Source organism: Amphiura filiformis, chromosome 20 (genome assembly GCF_039555335.1).
Source record: "Amphiura filiformis chromosome 20, Afil_fr2py, whole genome shotgun sequence".
Taxonomy (NCBI): Eukaryota; Metazoa; Echinodermata; class Ophiuroidea; order Amphilepidida; family Amphiuridae; genus Amphiura; species Amphiura filiformis.
In genome coordinates this window covers 33,921,798-33,938,827 of record NC_092647.1, presented here as the reverse complement: position 1 = coordinate 33,938,827, position 17,030 = coordinate 33,921,798, and the positions used below count along the sequence as shown (strand labels likewise).

General features: G+C 36.2%; 1 protein-coding gene across 1 annotated transcript; it reads left to right on the top strand.

Annotated features, from left to right (window-relative positions):
* Positions 1-317: 317 nt before the first annotated feature.
* Positions 318-1,437, top strand: LOC140142697 (melatonin receptor type 1C-like). The gene has a single exon (XM_072164693.1). It carries the CDS (start codon positions 422-424, stop codon positions 1,403-1,405), a length of 984 nt encoding a protein of 327 aa, XP_072020794.1. The 5' UTR covers positions 318-421; the 3' UTR covers positions 1,406-1,437.
* The last annotated feature ends 15,593 nt before the right edge of the window (positions 1,438-17,030 follow it).

Genomic DNA, 17,030 nt, shown 5'->3' with positions numbered 1-17,030 from the left:
AGATTTTCAATAAAAAACATATCTCTGGTGCCTAATGGAAATACCAGTCCGCCATTACGGGTGCAGAGGTCAGTGGTCTCAGACCGTATAGCGGGCGCACTTTCAAGCTTGGTACTCGCATTGAACAGACCAAGTTCGCATACTGAATGGCGGCTTTATTTGTCAACCGTAATTAACATGATCAAGGGGTCGAACATGAATATTCATAACCGATCAATAACTGGACTCATTTTCTACCAAGCAAACCAGCGGGATTTGTCATTGCTTTGCGTGTTTAATAGAACAACCGTGAGTTTAGTGTCACCCCCTTGCCACTATGCATACTGTGTATTTCTATCACTCGATCGCAGTTCAGCACTATTTCTTCACGCATTCTTTGATGTATTCATGATAAAAAATACTTGCAGTTTTACTGTAAAACATGGAGGATACCAATGATACCAAATCGTCTCATCACATATTTGCATCAAGCAAAGAAGATGCGTTGCTATTAACTGTGTTTGGTATCTACAGAGGAGTTGTCGGCTTTGCAGGTAGCACTGGTAATGCATTGGTCATTCTGGCTGTGTTAACGACGAGAAAACTTCGTACTCCTGCAAATATCTTTGTTCTGTCTCTCGCCTTCGCTGATATATCCATTACGGCATTCATGGAGCCCGTATCTGCTTATGCGATTTTGATAGACAGGAAACTGTACACCAAAAGACCAGAATTGTGTACTGCAGTTGCTAGTATATGCTTCATAAGCTGTACTTGTTCTCTGTGGAACATTGGAGCCATAACGATCAATCGCTATGTTTTCATATGTAAGCATCGATATTACGAAACCATTTTCACTTGGCGGAAAACGATCGCTTACGCTGTAACAATTTGGATTATTTGCATCCTAGCTGACTTCAGCAACTTCTTCGGATGGGGCGGGCATTCTTTTGACCCAAAATTAGGCGGGTGTTCTTACGATAGATTGGCAAGTTATAGCCATGTTTTGTTCACGGTGATTGTCTTTTTTTCGATGCCGATGATCTTGATCGTTGTTTGCTACGCCGCGATATTTTGGAAATTGCGACAAAGTTCTTTGAGACTCAGAAATGCTGGCAACTTTTCGTTAGATAAGAAACAACTCATTAGCAAACAAGAAATTAAACTTCTCAAAATGGTACTCATAATGTTCGTCACTTTTGTTTTTTGTTGGACACTGTATGTATTGTTGATTCTTGTTGACTCTAAAGACAATGTTTATGACCATATCTATCGTTTATCCGGAGCTCTGGCTCACACCAATAGCGCGTTAAATTCTGTCATATACGGCTTGATGAATGCACATTTTAAAGACGCTTATCGAAAGATACTGTTTTGTGAACATGGAAACCATGGAAACCGAAACCAATTTGACGTGAAAATATAGATGAGATATATAAAACACGAAAATTTACTGATAATGATAATATTGTGTGGGGGTGGGGTGGGGTGGGTGTGTGTGGGGGGGTAGGGGCTTTTGGGTTGTACCAATGTAATCTTGGTGACTGCAAGATCATGCATCCCACGTGATCCGATTGCCTAATCCTGCCAAATTACTTGATACACGAAACCGTTGGTCGGGCACATGGTGAAATACTTGTAATTTTTTCGAATGTCTACAAATAATGTCGAATGTCTAAAAATGGTGTTAAATGACTTCAGGACACATGACCGCTGTAGAAAAGTGTTTTTAGTTTGAAATGTTACGAAATAACGAATGTCTAATTTCTAATCTTGAATGCTATTTTGGGGTCTTAAATTTTCGAAGGACAAAAAATGGTGCCATCTGACTAAAAGGTGGTTTCAGATCGAAATTAGGCGAAATAAAGAATGTCTAGAAATTGAGATTTTTTGGTCAAAAAATCTCGAATGTCTAAAAATGGTGTCAAATGAATCCAGGACACGTGACTGGTATAGAAAAGTGGCTTTTAGTTCGAAATTTTGCGAAATAACGAATGTCTAAAATTTTAGATTTTTCTGGTCAAAAAATCTCGAATGTCTAAAAATGATGTCGAATGTCTAAAAATTAGGACTCGGGGCTATTTTAGTACCTCCTGGCACGTTCGTGCAGTGAGATTAAAAATCTATTGCAAATCCGTGCTTATAATATGCAGTCAAGATGCTTGTAGAGCCTTTCTTATGCCCACTTTCAGGTAAAACATTCAGATATTTTGGCACTTCAGCATTACTTTTTTGAAAACCTCATTTCAAAGGGCCAGAAGCATATAGAATTATAGTTTGTGAACCGCTTAGAGAAGCCGCGGGCATAGGGAGTGTCCCCCTCCCCAAGAAAGGGGGAAAGAAAAGGACAAGCTCTAACCACTGAGCTACATAAACTGTTCCTGATAAACAGACTCAAGTCTGGTACTTATGGATATGGGCAGTCATGCAGGGTAAACGGTACAAACAGCACATTAGAACCAGTGTACGAGATCAATTAATGATACAACGCTAGTTCGTAATGTTTGAATGTTTCTATATATGTTCCAGTGTATGATGCGTATTTAAAGCCTCTTCTCTTTTTTGTATGATTATAAACATCTCAAAAAAGTAACTGATCCCCTTAAATAATGACCATTATTAATAAACGGGTGATTGTATTACAAATCTGTAAAGTGCGTTGGAAGCATAATTTATTTCTGCACATTTTGACACCTCATTTGTAGCAATTGATTTAAATCAATGTACCCCAAGATTTGAAAGTTGCAGTAAATTGTATTGATTTTGCATTCAGTGTAACGGAAGGAAATCTGTGGAATGATATCTGAGTGTTTTTGTATTGTAAAAATGTGTATGTAAGTGCAACTTTCAAATCTGGACCTCACTACATTAAATTGACCGGTGTTTTATTGTTTTCTGTGCTATCGTATCAAATGAGGTGTCAAAATGCGCAGAAATAAATTATGCTTCCAACGCATTTTACAGATTTGCAATACAATAGCCCCATTTTGAATAATGGCCATTATTTAAGGGGGGTTAGTTACTTTTTTTGAGATGTTTATTATGGCGTGTAAGCATCATTAATTGATCTCGTACAATGGTATGTAATCATGTGTTGTTTGTATCGTTTACCCTGACTACTTATATCCTTAAAGCCATATTATAACATTTGCTGAGGAAGACGCCCTCACTGAATTTTTAAAATTCCTTTTTTACACGATTAAATTGTACTTTATTAAACCAATATACCCTGCAAAAATCAAGACTCTAGGTGCTGTAGTTTTGTCAAAATCCGAGAATTTGAATAAAACGCCGGGACCGGTGCTTTATTATTACGATGGAATTATTAGTCGAACGCATACACGATGTTCATAACACACAGTACGTACACGGCGTGCAGGACGGTGATATATACAACAAAGGGTCGTACCACAACATGACCGAAGGAGTGGTACGTATTGGCGACATGTGCGCTGGTAGTAAATTCCAATTTTCTTTGCTTTGCCGTAGTTGTTCGACTCAAAAATAAAAGGGGATATATCTGACAGTAAAAGCTAACATTTTATGGCAAAGAAAAGCTAATCTATTTTGTTTGAAAATGTTATAATATGGCTTTAAGTACCAGACTTGAGTCCTGCTTATCTGGGATAGTATGTGTTGCTCAGTGGTTAGAGCGCTCCCCGCAAACGAGAGGTCTGGGGTTCGAGTCCCTGCACAGGCAGGTATGTCCGAGATTTTACTCTGGTATATCTGCCTATGTATGTCATAATTGTTTCCATTTGTATTTTCATGTTTAATTGTGGTACTAGTGTGCGATGCGTAATTCTTTTTTCCACTGTATATTGATATAATAGAATAACGATTAAGCATCATTAATTTGATCTCGTGCGCTAGTGTGTAATGTTTGAATGTTTCTTTGTTCCAGTGTATGATGCGTAAGCCTCTCCCCTTGTTTTTGGGTGGGTGCGGCGCACCCACCGTATATTCTCTGACTATTGACCTACTTTTTCACATGCTGCAGTGTTGAGAAAATATTCGTGCCGGTTATATCCCAAACACCCACAGAGGTGATAGTTTACGGCGAGTTTTGTAATTATTACTTGATTTTGATATGTAAGTAATACGATAAAGTCGTCATAGGCAGTAATGTGTTTGTATTAAAAGAAATAACAAAAATAATTATTTAAGTAATAGAAATACTATTTGGAAATTGCAGCAAGATTTGCAGATGTTTTTATTTGAACAGTATCAGTTCACCAGTTTTGCTAGTTTTCCTAATCTTTGGGCTAAATTAATAGCATCGTGAAGGTCATATACATTGTGTTCAGTGTGTACATAGGCTATTTACTTTTCAAATCTTGCTGATGCTTGTATAAGGTATTATAGACAAATTATTAGAATGCATGTGCACCAGTAGATACGGCCCAGGTTGAATAAAATAAATAAACATATGAATATTTTATTCCCTGGATTATTTTTGTTGGGACAAAATAATGATATAATTTGACGCTTTGAAATACAGTTATGTTAATCATAATAAAGTTACAAAGTTAAAAAAATAATATCGAAATATTGCAAAATCAAACTTTTCCCCTCATAAGTTGTTTCAAAACAACATATTGAGGAAATTGATATGACAGATTTTAAACTTTGATATGGAAAGATACCCCAGCCCTGTTGTCTCACCAGAGAAGATGAGCAGAAGTCTTTCTATCTGATGATAAAAAAAACTCTAGGTATGATTACGAAAATGTTTTAAATAACTATTATCTACAAAAGTTTTATAACAATGTTTTATATAAAATGTTAATATAAAACGTCTTCTGTTATGATGTGAAGGGTTAATATAAAAACAGTGAAAATCTGTTCCAACTGACCAGCAGAGAACAAAGGATAAGCAATAGATAAGATTAAAATCAGGAAAATATGACACAACCTCCAATGGGAAATAACAAACGTAAAACGTATAAAGTTAAAAATTCTTTTAACTTTGGTAATACGTTTTGTGTTATTCCCCCATTGGAAATCGATGTTGTGTCATATTTTCCCTGTTTTAATTGTGAAGACTTACTCATACTTTCATTTCTCTTGACAATTTTTCATTTGCCCACCCTATTCCTTTTAAAGGAATTTTTATTAAGTACAAGCCTAATGTACATAGACTACTAATTCTTTTGGCTCAACTATATTGAGTGATTAAATGAATAGAAGTGAACATATCATGGTCTTGCAATACCGTGTCAACAGAGAAAATGGATCTCATCATCTCCATAATACTTTTAATCTTAATTATTTTCAAAACATTGTAAGACTTAAGGGAAGGGGTATGGACGGACGTTTGAACAGTATTTATTTTGGGACATTAGAGCACATCAGACATATCGAATTGCATTCTGAATACGAAGAATGTCCTTCTGATATCAAATAATTTTAATTTTTGAAATTCGCAATTTATTACACATTTTATGGCAAATCATTAAAAATTGATATTTTTGATATTTAACAGTAGGCCTACCGGTAGGCCTACTCGAAGTAAACTTTATAAATCTGATGATTTATACTTAAAGTGTATGTAGATGGGATGAAAAACCGACGATCAATTGAAAATTTTGACCTTTCGTATTGAATATATGGATTTTTTCCAAAAACACCAAAAAAATTAGGTCTTTTGGGAAAAAATCCATATCTTCAATATGAAAGGTCAAAATTTTCAATTGACCATCGGCTTTTCCTCCCAGCTACATACACTTTAAGAATATATCATTAGATTTATATAATTTACTTCGAGGACTGTTATATATCAAAATTTGAAAAAATATCAAATTTTTATAATTTGTCATAAAATTTGTATTATATTGTGATTTTCAAACAATGAAAATTATTTGATATCAGAAAGACATGCTTCGTATTCAGAATGTAATTCGATAGGTCTGAGGTGCTCTCATGTCCCACAAAAAATACTGTCGAAACGTAATAAACGCTCATTCTAGATCCCTTAAAATGAAGAACCTTGATCAAAATTTAAGCACATAATCAATTTACTTACGTATGTATGTTGTTTATTATTTAAAACATCACAACAATAAACTATGTCATGATATGTTCACGTTTCATCTTAGTGTTATACTGTCCCGGTATAAAAAGTGCGGTACGGAAACACTTACATATGCAAAATTGGCATGCACAAGGGGGGGGGGGCAAAGCATTTTTGGTGGGCCGGGGGGGCAAGCGATTTTTGGTGTCAAATGAAAGTGAAAAAAGCAAAATATATAATAAAAATAATTTCCCGGGGGAGACACTCCTCATAAGACTCGGGTCAATATTCCTATTTTGGGTCCTTTTCATATCTAGATATCCCAAGAATGTACGACCCCCTGGTGACAGTGGTATACCACAATATAGGCCTACTGTTAAAGCCCCATGGTTCAGCTGTGGTGCGGTAACCGCTCTTGTTGCTTCTTATATCCAAACTGGATAGACTTTTAAACTCAAAATTTAGAATAAGAATGTCTTGGTGACGGTAAGGGAGTGTTCAGAAATACTTTGGTGGGGGGGGCGGCTCGTAAAAAGGGGGGGGCAAAAAGTTTTGGACCTTAAAGAGGGGGACCAAAAAGTTTTAGGTGGTAGGAAAGGGGGGGGGGCCAAAAAAGTTTTCGCGCATTGAGACCCTCTGTATAACTTTTAACATGGGCAAGTTTGGATTTTCAGTGCTTTTGTTTGGAAAAATGATACCACTTAGTGTACACATATCTATTAATTTTAAAATTAATATAACATTAAAGATGATCAGTAACATCTGGGTTGGTCTAAGGTCTAAATCAAGAAAATATTGCAAATAAATTGGATTTCTTTGCACGTAAACTGCACACTTCAGTTTACTTTTTCTCATTGCAAAATTATTTTGTACACATAGGCCCATGGGTAGATTTACCATAGGGCAGATGGGCACAGACCCAGGTGCCATAGTCTTTGGGGGCCAAAACTGATATACCTGTATACATTTGCATGACCAAATTAATCTCATATTTGACCATTTTAGCTTTTTGCATATAAATTAGTTCCAATTTTTGACCATTCAAGCTTCAATATGCGCATTTATACTATCATAATAGCCACGGATCCTAATTATGCTGATGTGCCTATGAACATGAACCTCCAAATAAATCCTCTATTTCATTTATCCCTGTAAAATCAGATAAACAACCTGATTTGGGACAAATCTAAATTAAGTATTAAATGAAAAATTCCGTGTGCTTGTATTTCATGCGCAATTGTCCCGCCAGGAGTGTTTGAAACATTTGCCTCCCTCAATGTTTCAAACAGTTGCCTCCCCCTTGTCATGACCCACCCCACGTATGCGACAACCAGAGATGGTGATTGTACATGTAACGACAGATAAAGATACAGATAGATGACCTGTGACCCAGATACCACACCATTGGAAACAACACTATTAAGTATGTTTGTTATACGATAATGGGGGGGTCAAAAGTTTGTCTGTCAAAAGAGGGGGTCAAAAGAGTTTAGCAGTCCATCAAGGGGGGGTCAAAAAAGTTTTCGAGCAAAAAATTTGAGGAAGACCAGCCCCCCCCCTACCAAAGTATTAATGAACACTCCCTAAGGTAGAGAACATCATGTGATAAAATTGAACTACTCATCTTTGATAATTAAGGGTGTCCCTGATAGAACTGTATCGTCGGAAACTGTCAGTTTTGGGTATTTTAATGCCCAAACAAACAAAATTAAATAGTTCTGATTGAGGAATAAAACAGCTATTCCATACCTTTTGAATTTTGACATTTGATCGGCGGTCAATTGTCAAAATTTAAAAAGTATGTGATAGATATTTTATTATTCAACCATTTATTTTTTATTTGGTTATTAAGGGATCTGGAACGAGCGTTTTGACAGTATTTTTTAGGGGACACGAGAGCACCTCAGACGTATCGAATTGCATTCTGAATACGAAGCATGTATATCTGATATCAAATAATTTTCATTTTTTGAAAATCACAATATAATACAAATTTTTGACAAATTATACAAGAGCACCAATGGTGCTGTAGCTCATTTGTTATGGGTTATGGTCAGGAATTGAAATTCATTGTGTTGGTGGCTGAGGTTTTACTTGTTATGTTGTTTGTAAGTGCAGTTGTTAATTTTTATTAGTTTGTTGACAGGACTGTGATGAAGAGTGTAGTTTAGTTTAGTTTATTACTTTCATTGCACATAAAAATATCAAAAGGGCAACCCCGGACAGACACGCAAGCCCACTTGATGGGGTCCGTTATACACACACCAAATAAAAGAACTAAAATTACACAGTACATAATTATAGACACACTATAAACTACCCATAATGCATTTACACTTCCCATAATGCATTTCTTCCATTTCAATATTCTGTACTGATTTGCTATGTTGTGCCACGGTCGACAAAATATAGCTCAGCAAACGGAGCACATCCAGATCTTGCAAAATATGTTTAATTCTTGACTAGCGACCCTTGTTCAGCCAGTCTATTCTCAAAACGAAAACATGAAAAATGAAAAAAATGAAACCTGTACAGAGTAATGGGAGCATTTGTTGGAATGAGGGGATGTATTATGTTGCAAAGGATTCTGGGAAGGGTAAGATATTTTCTCTGCATGCTTGCTATCCCTATGGGTTTTCTTGCCCTAAACCTCTAATGTGTACTTTATCTCTTACACCCAAAATTGTAAAAACACATATCTAGGGTTTATGCAATAGCTGCCAGGTGCTTTATTTTAAGATTATGTACAATATAAAATGCAGAATTTGTCAAATGTCTATAGGGTAGCTATTGCAGATAATGGCCTTCTCGATATTGTTACAACTTTTGCAACATGTTTGCCTGGCCTAATTAGTGTATTATTAGCTCTTATTTTATTTACTCAGTAGTTCTGAATATGCACAAATTGGGAGAATTTGAGACACTATTTGCTCATGGCTCGCGCACAGAAGTATGGGCCTATAGACAGCACAAGCCCAACTGGTGCTTTATCTATTGACTTGCCGAATGTAAGGCAAAGCAACACTGAAAAGCAAACATTGTAGCCGCACTGAAGCAGTAAAGTTCAACATCTCTTTACAAAATTGCCAGATCAAGGAGTTTGTACAGTGTTTGTAATATGAAAAGCACCACAAACAGTCTGCATAGGAGACTATTCCATGAAATTTGGTAAAAATTTTCGTAACAAAATGCTCCAAAAATGACACTTTCCGTCCGAATTTTCCTAGCTAAATAAGTAACAATCATGAACAATCATGCAAAGATCGCCGCTTCAAATTACCAGATCCATTGCTCAAACGATGTAGCAAGAGAAAGAAAAAAACATACAGAAATCTGGACTATGCCTATAGTTCATTGCGTTATGCAATGAGCTAAAAAATTGATATTTTTCAAATTTTTGATATACATGTATAACAGTCCTCTAAGTAAATTTTATAAATCTAATGATATATTCTTAAAGTGTATGTAAGCCGACGATCAATTGACCTTTCATATTGAAGATATGGATTTTTTTCCCAAAAAGCCCTAATTTTTTTGGTGTTTTGAAAAAAAAACCATATCTTCAATACGAAAGGTCAAATTTTTCAATTGATCGTCGGCTTTTCATCCCACCTACATACACTTTAAGTATAAATCATCAGATTTATAAAGTTTACTTCGATTTCTGTTAAATATCAAAAATATCAATTTTTAATGATTTGCCATAAAATGTGTATTACGTACATTGCGAATTTCAAAAAATTATTTATTATCAGAAGGACATTCTTCGTATTTAGAATGCAATTCGATGTCTGATGTGCTCTAATGTCCCGCAATAAATACTGTCCAAACGTTCATACCCCTTCCCTTAAAGTACCCAAATTATTTCCCCCAAAAGTATCCACAAAAGTTTCTGATGATACCGTTCTTTCAGGGACACCCTGTAGCTTGAGTAGTATTTGACAAGAAATTTTGGGTTCTGACAATGCACTATTCTAAAATCCATACTACACCCCATATGGAAGACATGACCCTAATCTCATCCTGCACACGGGAGTGTATATTTCAAATGAAAAATTCACACTCATTGCGTGGACGATTAAGGTCATGTCTTCCATAAGGGGTATATGGATTCTAACTGGAAGATCCAAATTGCAATTTACATTAAGATTATAAGAACTACAGATAAAAGAGGCAAATAGAAAGCACCATTTATTTATTTTAAAATTTAATTTAATCTGGAGACATCGTGATATGAACACATCTCATAATGATATTAACAATTCTTAAACACTTGCGAAAGTTCCTGCAATCTTATTGGTTCTTAGCCTCTTATATGACAATATAACATGGTTTATTGCAAGCCCCAGCAATTTTCTGTTTTATATTGATTTTTCAAAGTAAAATACCTAGTTCACTGCATCCAAAGGTCTACGGAAATTAACGAGGTGTCACTGGAACTGGAATAGATGATAATTTTTGGTATATAGGATTTAATTTGATATACTTATAATAAATATTTTTATTTGAATGAGAATAGAGGTATTGTTAGCATCTGCTAATTTGTTTTACGCCAAAAATAATGATGTTCTCCATATGTTATATGAGATGATAGATAGATGCATGACAGTGGTTAAAAACAATACCTTTATTCTCTAAATGGAACAGCAAATCTACATATTTATTCTTGGAAATAAGTCTTGGAATGTAAATAACGGAAAACTGTCACCCCCTTTCCCCCGTGCAATGTTGAGAAATGCCATTGTCTTCAGCGGTTTCCCAATGTGTCCAACATTGATTGATGGGGAGGGGGGAAGGGTAAATCATTGTTGAATTTGATGTAGATGTCATGTTTGTTCCCAACCACAATATACATAATATCCATGATCATTAGAAATTTACAGCAGAGTGTGCCAAGCATTCCAAGTACTTATTTCCAAGATTGTAGATGCAAATTAATGATTATTCTAAAGACATTAATGATTGTGTGCTTATATGGAGGATAGAATTTCTTCATGGGTACAGATACATGCAATTTCTATACCCATAATCCTTAACATACTTCTAGAAAAATTCAGATGCAAAAGTGATATATATTCAACATGGCTGTCTTGTCCATTTTTTAAAATATTAATATTGGTAATTTAATACGAAGAAATATCATAAAAGATTTCCCAACTAAAAGATGAACAGTTGAGTCATTAAAAAAAATATCCATAAAGAAGAATTAAGCACACAGAAATTAAGAGTAAACGTACATTGTACGCCTGGATTAAAAAACAAAACAAAAAACAAACAAAAAAACACATCATTACTTCCAATATGACCTGTGTGAATTCTATCTGTGTGGAAATTGCTCAAAGTAAATGTTATAATTTTAGCTTTACTGAAAAAAACCAAAGGTCTAGCATACATGTACTTGGTTCTAAAGTTCTGAAGCTTTGTGATGTGTATTTTGTTATGTATTTTATTGTTTTTTACTCCATATTTTTGCCTTTATCTCAATTTCAAATTTGCTGCCTTTGGCCCCCATAGACCAGATCGTGCCACATTTAAAGATACATACATCATCATCAGTCAACATTAATGGGTATATTTTCACGGGAAAATTTTCTGGACACAGAGTGTGAATTTCAAATGGTGTTAGTACCTGAACAGATGACTCCATTTGAAATCTGCACCACCTGTGAAGGAGATTAAGGTCATGTCTTCCATAGGTGTATGGATTTCAACTGGAATAGCTCAAAGCATCACCCAGATATGATGAAAGCTACTGTAAATGTTCGCCTAATAGCGCTATGACCTCCCTTGACATTCCCTTGGAATTTTAGACACAAACTAAAAGTGCCCTCTCATAAAAATTCCACCAGCAAATAAAGGCACATACCCTAAATTCTTGTTGGGATTTTTAGAGGAGGGAGCTCTCTATTTGTACATGAAATTTACTCCGAGGCAAAGGAATCCAGGTGCAGCGTTCGAAATAGGGCCGGTCAGCCGGCCATTGGCCTGTAACTTTTTGGATTGGCCGGTAACTTTTCTGACTGGCATCTCAGTTGCTGGTCCGGCTGGCCGGTAACTTTTAAGGTCAAGCCCGGCTGGCCTGTAACTTTTTGAGGCATATTTCAAACACTGTCCAGGTGCGCCATTAGGGAGGACAGTTTTTATGGTCTACTTAGCTCAGCAATGCTTTGCTGTCTTCGATAATGGTTCATGTACGCTAGAGCGCTCGATAGGAACAAGCTTAACAATATACGAGTTTGCTGATATCTATCGGAGCGTTCAGCAGAGCAGCAGGATTATAAACACGGTCAATGGTAAAACCAAAATCAATTTCCTTTGTGTTCAGTAAGTACATAACGACCCACTCATCACCTACTCAAGTGGTCATTAAATAAGCATGTCTCGGGTCGTGTCTGTGGTCAATAGAAAGTAAATAATGTGTGTGTAAATTTAGTTTATGTTTATATGAAGTGGTGTAATTAGCTTTCAAGGGGTTGCTAATTCAAGCATGGTCGTAAAATTGATTCGATCGATATTTTGGTCAATGCGTTGTATCGGAGCAGAGTTGTCAATTGAGCGGAGCCTAAAAGAGTTTGCTACAGGCTTTAATGGGTTTGGGCTTTGATAAAAGCCAGGTACCTCTCCGATACAATGCGCTATCAAAGATAGCAAAGCATTGCTGAGCTCAGTAGACCATAAAAACTGTCCTCCCTTAGGCGAACATTAACGGACAGGATATTATATATGAATGTGTAAGTCAAGTGTTAGTCTGATACAGTCATATAAATAAAGCCATTATATGTAGGCCATTCATTTGATTTGCTCACATGATCCTCTTTATTCGGAGGGGTCACTGACCAGAAGGTATCATCCAGTGACAAACATTCATTTAATTGAAAGGTCATTTTCAAAATCAAAGCGCTGCATGTATACGTAACATGAATAGGGTATCGAAAACAAGGAAATGTTAAGGCTATTCCTTGCTCAATATAAGGGTCTAATGAGAAAGAAAGTTGTGTGAAATCTGACCTTGTTAAGTGTTTTCCAGTTATATAACCAGGGACTTATGTCTCAAATCGCTGACTTATAATGCAGGGTTTTAATTTAAGAAAATTTACGATTTACTTGCACAGGGACTCAGAGAGGGATTATTGTTTTATAAAAATGTCAGATGTGTCGTCTCACGCACATCTTGTGAGTTGGTACCTCAAATATATCAGTGGCGTAGCATCATAGTGGCATGGGGAATGTCCCCAATCGATTTGAAAGTTTAGAAAATTATCCTAAAAATTGCCGAAAAATGGCTTGTGCCCTCCCCAATCAGACCCAGTGCCCCCCAATCATGGTCAGTGCCCCCATACATCATACATGTAGGATGATTCACGCTATGCCATTGAATTATATCCCTCCCGATCATGTGGAACTGGTGAGCATATTAAGAAATGTCTAGATAGCTACATGTATAATACCTACACACACAAACCCACATAATTGCTTGCAATTTGAAGCAACTCCAGCATATATGCTTTATACACTTAAAGAGTTTAAGAGCACCTGTCAAATTCATAGGTAACCTTTTCACTGATTAATTTGATAACCAGGCAGGTTTGTTTCATCCAGAAGAACTGCTCTGGCGGAGATTTCCCTTAAGTCGGTTGCACTAAGTATTACCACTCAAAATGGTGTAAATGGTGCCATTATAATTTATGGTTTCTTTATTAAAAATTGTTCCTTTTGATGTTTACAGCTGAGCACTGCAGAAATTAATCTTCTCACTGCATTTTCAATTAATTGCGCTTTTGTAGTTTCTCCCTGTCTGCAGTTTGAGCATACATGATGTCCGTCTATGTACAAAAGTCTTTTGTTGAACAGTTTTCTTGGCAATAAAAGCCCACCATTATGATACTTGTTTTGTATCAGTTACTATAGGCTCATTAGGTGCAGCCTGAAAGGAAATATCAACATCGGCATCAGCAGCAGCTAAATTGGCAGCAGCAATTGCTTTCTTCTTTTGAAAATAGTTATAAACACGTAATGAATAGAGATATCCGCCCCACATTGTCATAAGCACCAGACCACTTGTTACTGTTCTATATCCCAAGTTCTTCCATCGGATCTGGCGCCGTCTGGGTGGTGTTGACAGAGGCATATTTATTGTTATCCCTTTCAAGTTTCAAGTCCAAAATTACTCTGTGAAAGAAAAAAGAAGAGGTAAATTAAACAGAATTTAAATACGTGTATAATTGACTACAAGTTTTAAAAATAAAATCTTTGATTATGGATATTGTCAAATACATACCATATAGTGGTGGTATCAGGCCTATATCTCTAACAGTGCACACAAATCCATGATCTAAAAATGGTACTTTAAAATGCCCCTATTTTTCCCATTCCAAGAACATACTTACTACACCCATTGCATTTTGTGTGGTTTTTTTTTGCATTTTGTGAAGAAATGAAAAACAAAATTGGACAAAGTGGTATGCAAAATGAAAGGGCAAATCTTCTCGTCACAACGGCTTATATTTTATAGCGATTCTTTTCTCCACGTGCGAGTGTTTTCGACCGTCCGCCATGATTTAAGAATTTGCATCGTAATCTCATTACTAAATTTATGTGTCCTGTCGGTACAGACGGACGTAAATTGCACTGTGAGTGTGGGGCAGGAAGGGATATTTTGTATGGTTCATAAGCACAACAATGAGACAAATTTTCTATGAATATTTATTATTCATTACTTCATTCATAAAAAAGATCGTAGTAATCTGTGAAGAATATTATCGACATCAGAAAATTATTCAATTTCGGTGCTTATTTTGCAGGTTTTTCAATATTTTTTCATTTTTCATTTGTTGCTATTCAATCGGAAATTACAGTAAGCTTTCAGATTGCAATTGCCGCCTTTCAAACCCACCCTTTTTTATCAGTGACCACGCTTTATACATGTATTTGGACACACATTTTAACCAGAAATTGTCCAAACCCACCCTTTTAGGCATTTTGGCAACCCTTCTAAAGCGTGGGTTACCAACTGTGAAGCAATTTGTGTGGACATCAAGACCATCCAAAACAGCTTCCTTACAGCAAAGAATAGGAGATCATCTGGGGTCACATACAGTAGTGTACATTGTACATGTGCCTGCTGTCACAATTTCACACACAAAATTTTGGAAAATTTGGTGACACTATTTTTGTCTGTAACTTTTAGTATAAGAAAAAGTACCGGTAACTAAAGTATAAGCACTAGAAACATGATTGACCCCTTATTGTTTAGGTAATTTGATTCTCTTTCAAATGAAAGAACTTTCAGCTAAAATTTTGAAGTTCAATATTTTTAGCTGAAAGTTCTTTCATTTGAATCAAATGAAAGAACTTTCAGCTAAAAATATTGAACTTCAAAATGTTATGAACATCCCTACCTATGTCTGTGCTACACAATCATAATGAATGTCAGTATATAAATTGAAGACCGAATTAAAAAGAATATAATCAAATTAAGTATTTCTTGGCCAAAGCATGAAAGTGGAACATGCGCGTTGCGTCCATGTAGTGTACTAAACGTGTACGCAGTGCAAGGCGCCGCGTGTATACTTTCTTCTGTATCGCGCTATATTCGCGTGTGATTATCGCGGAGCCACTAGCATTCACAGTGGTCAGTGTCAGTGTTCCAGTTTGGCCAAGAAATACTTGATTTGATTATAACTAGCTTGCGTCTGACGTCATGGCAAAGGCGCGATGTGATTGGTTACTGACCTGCGCAGTACGGCATTTTTGGTCTGTTTGACAGGACGTCATACGCAAACTAGTCTTTTTAATTACTGTCTTCATCGGGGGCACTCAACTTTGGAAGTGACGGTATGTGCCTACCGAGTCGTGAAGTAGGGGCCTATCGGGTACAAAGCGTTATTTTAAAAAAGGGGGTCATTGGGTACAAACAAAATAAAAAGGGGGGTCATTGGGTACAATATTTTGAAAAAAGGGGGTCATCGAGTATAAGATTTTTAAAAAAGGGTCATCGGGTAGAAAATTTTGAAAAAATGGAGCAAAATTTTGAACATTTCGGCATAATTTTGAAAAAATAGAGCAAAATTTGACAGTTTTGGCATTTTTTTGTTGCATTTTGATGATGCTATTCTAGAAAACAGGGGGTCATTGGGTAGCCGCAACCGAAAATGGGGGTCATTGGGACGGGTAGCCGCAACTAAAAAAAAGGGGGTCACCGGTGACATCGGGTATGGCTTTTAAAAAAAGGGGGTTATCGGGTATAGTCGACTTCAAAAGAGGGGCCTATTGACAGGCACATACCGTCACTTCCAAAGTTGAGTGCCCCCCCCCCCCCCGGGGTCTTCATTTATAGCAAACAGTAACTGATGCAACACTTCCGAATTTTGATCCTTCCACACTTTCCGTAAACTATTTAATCAAAATTCTCGGTCTCAGACTTTTAAATATTTTTTAAATATGTAACGAACTACTTGCAATGATTAAACCGATAACTCTTTTAGTAACTGTTCACTTACAAACTATTTGTGTGCGTCGGAAATCAACAAAACGGTGACTTTTTGGACGCATTCGTCGACTGATTGTGCAACTCATAAACAACATTGGCTGGAAGTAGGCAAAACCATATTTTGTTATTTTAGTTACAACAGAGAAGATGTAATAAAGAGGAGGGTCAACGGAATTATATCCTTGAGATAATCCCGTAGGTAATCCTGTCGCATCTATTCATAGTCCTTTATTCTCAAGTAGTTAGACATCCACTTGAAATATCCTATGATGTTATGTGTGTGACCGCCCATGGTTGACCAATTTTCACTTCAGAATTGAAAATATTTCCCATGTTTCTATAAAGAATTTGTTAAAAAGTATGAAACGTGTGTGTTAAGGACCTGCTGCTTGGATGGGATACCACATGTGGGTAATACAAGAAAGAAATCGAGTGCTGTAAAATTTCCCCCAAATCCACCGTTTTTTGTAAATATATAAATTTCTAAAGAAGAAATTTTTATTTTTTTTTTTAGAGGTTATGATTGTTGATCATTTCTATTTTATTATT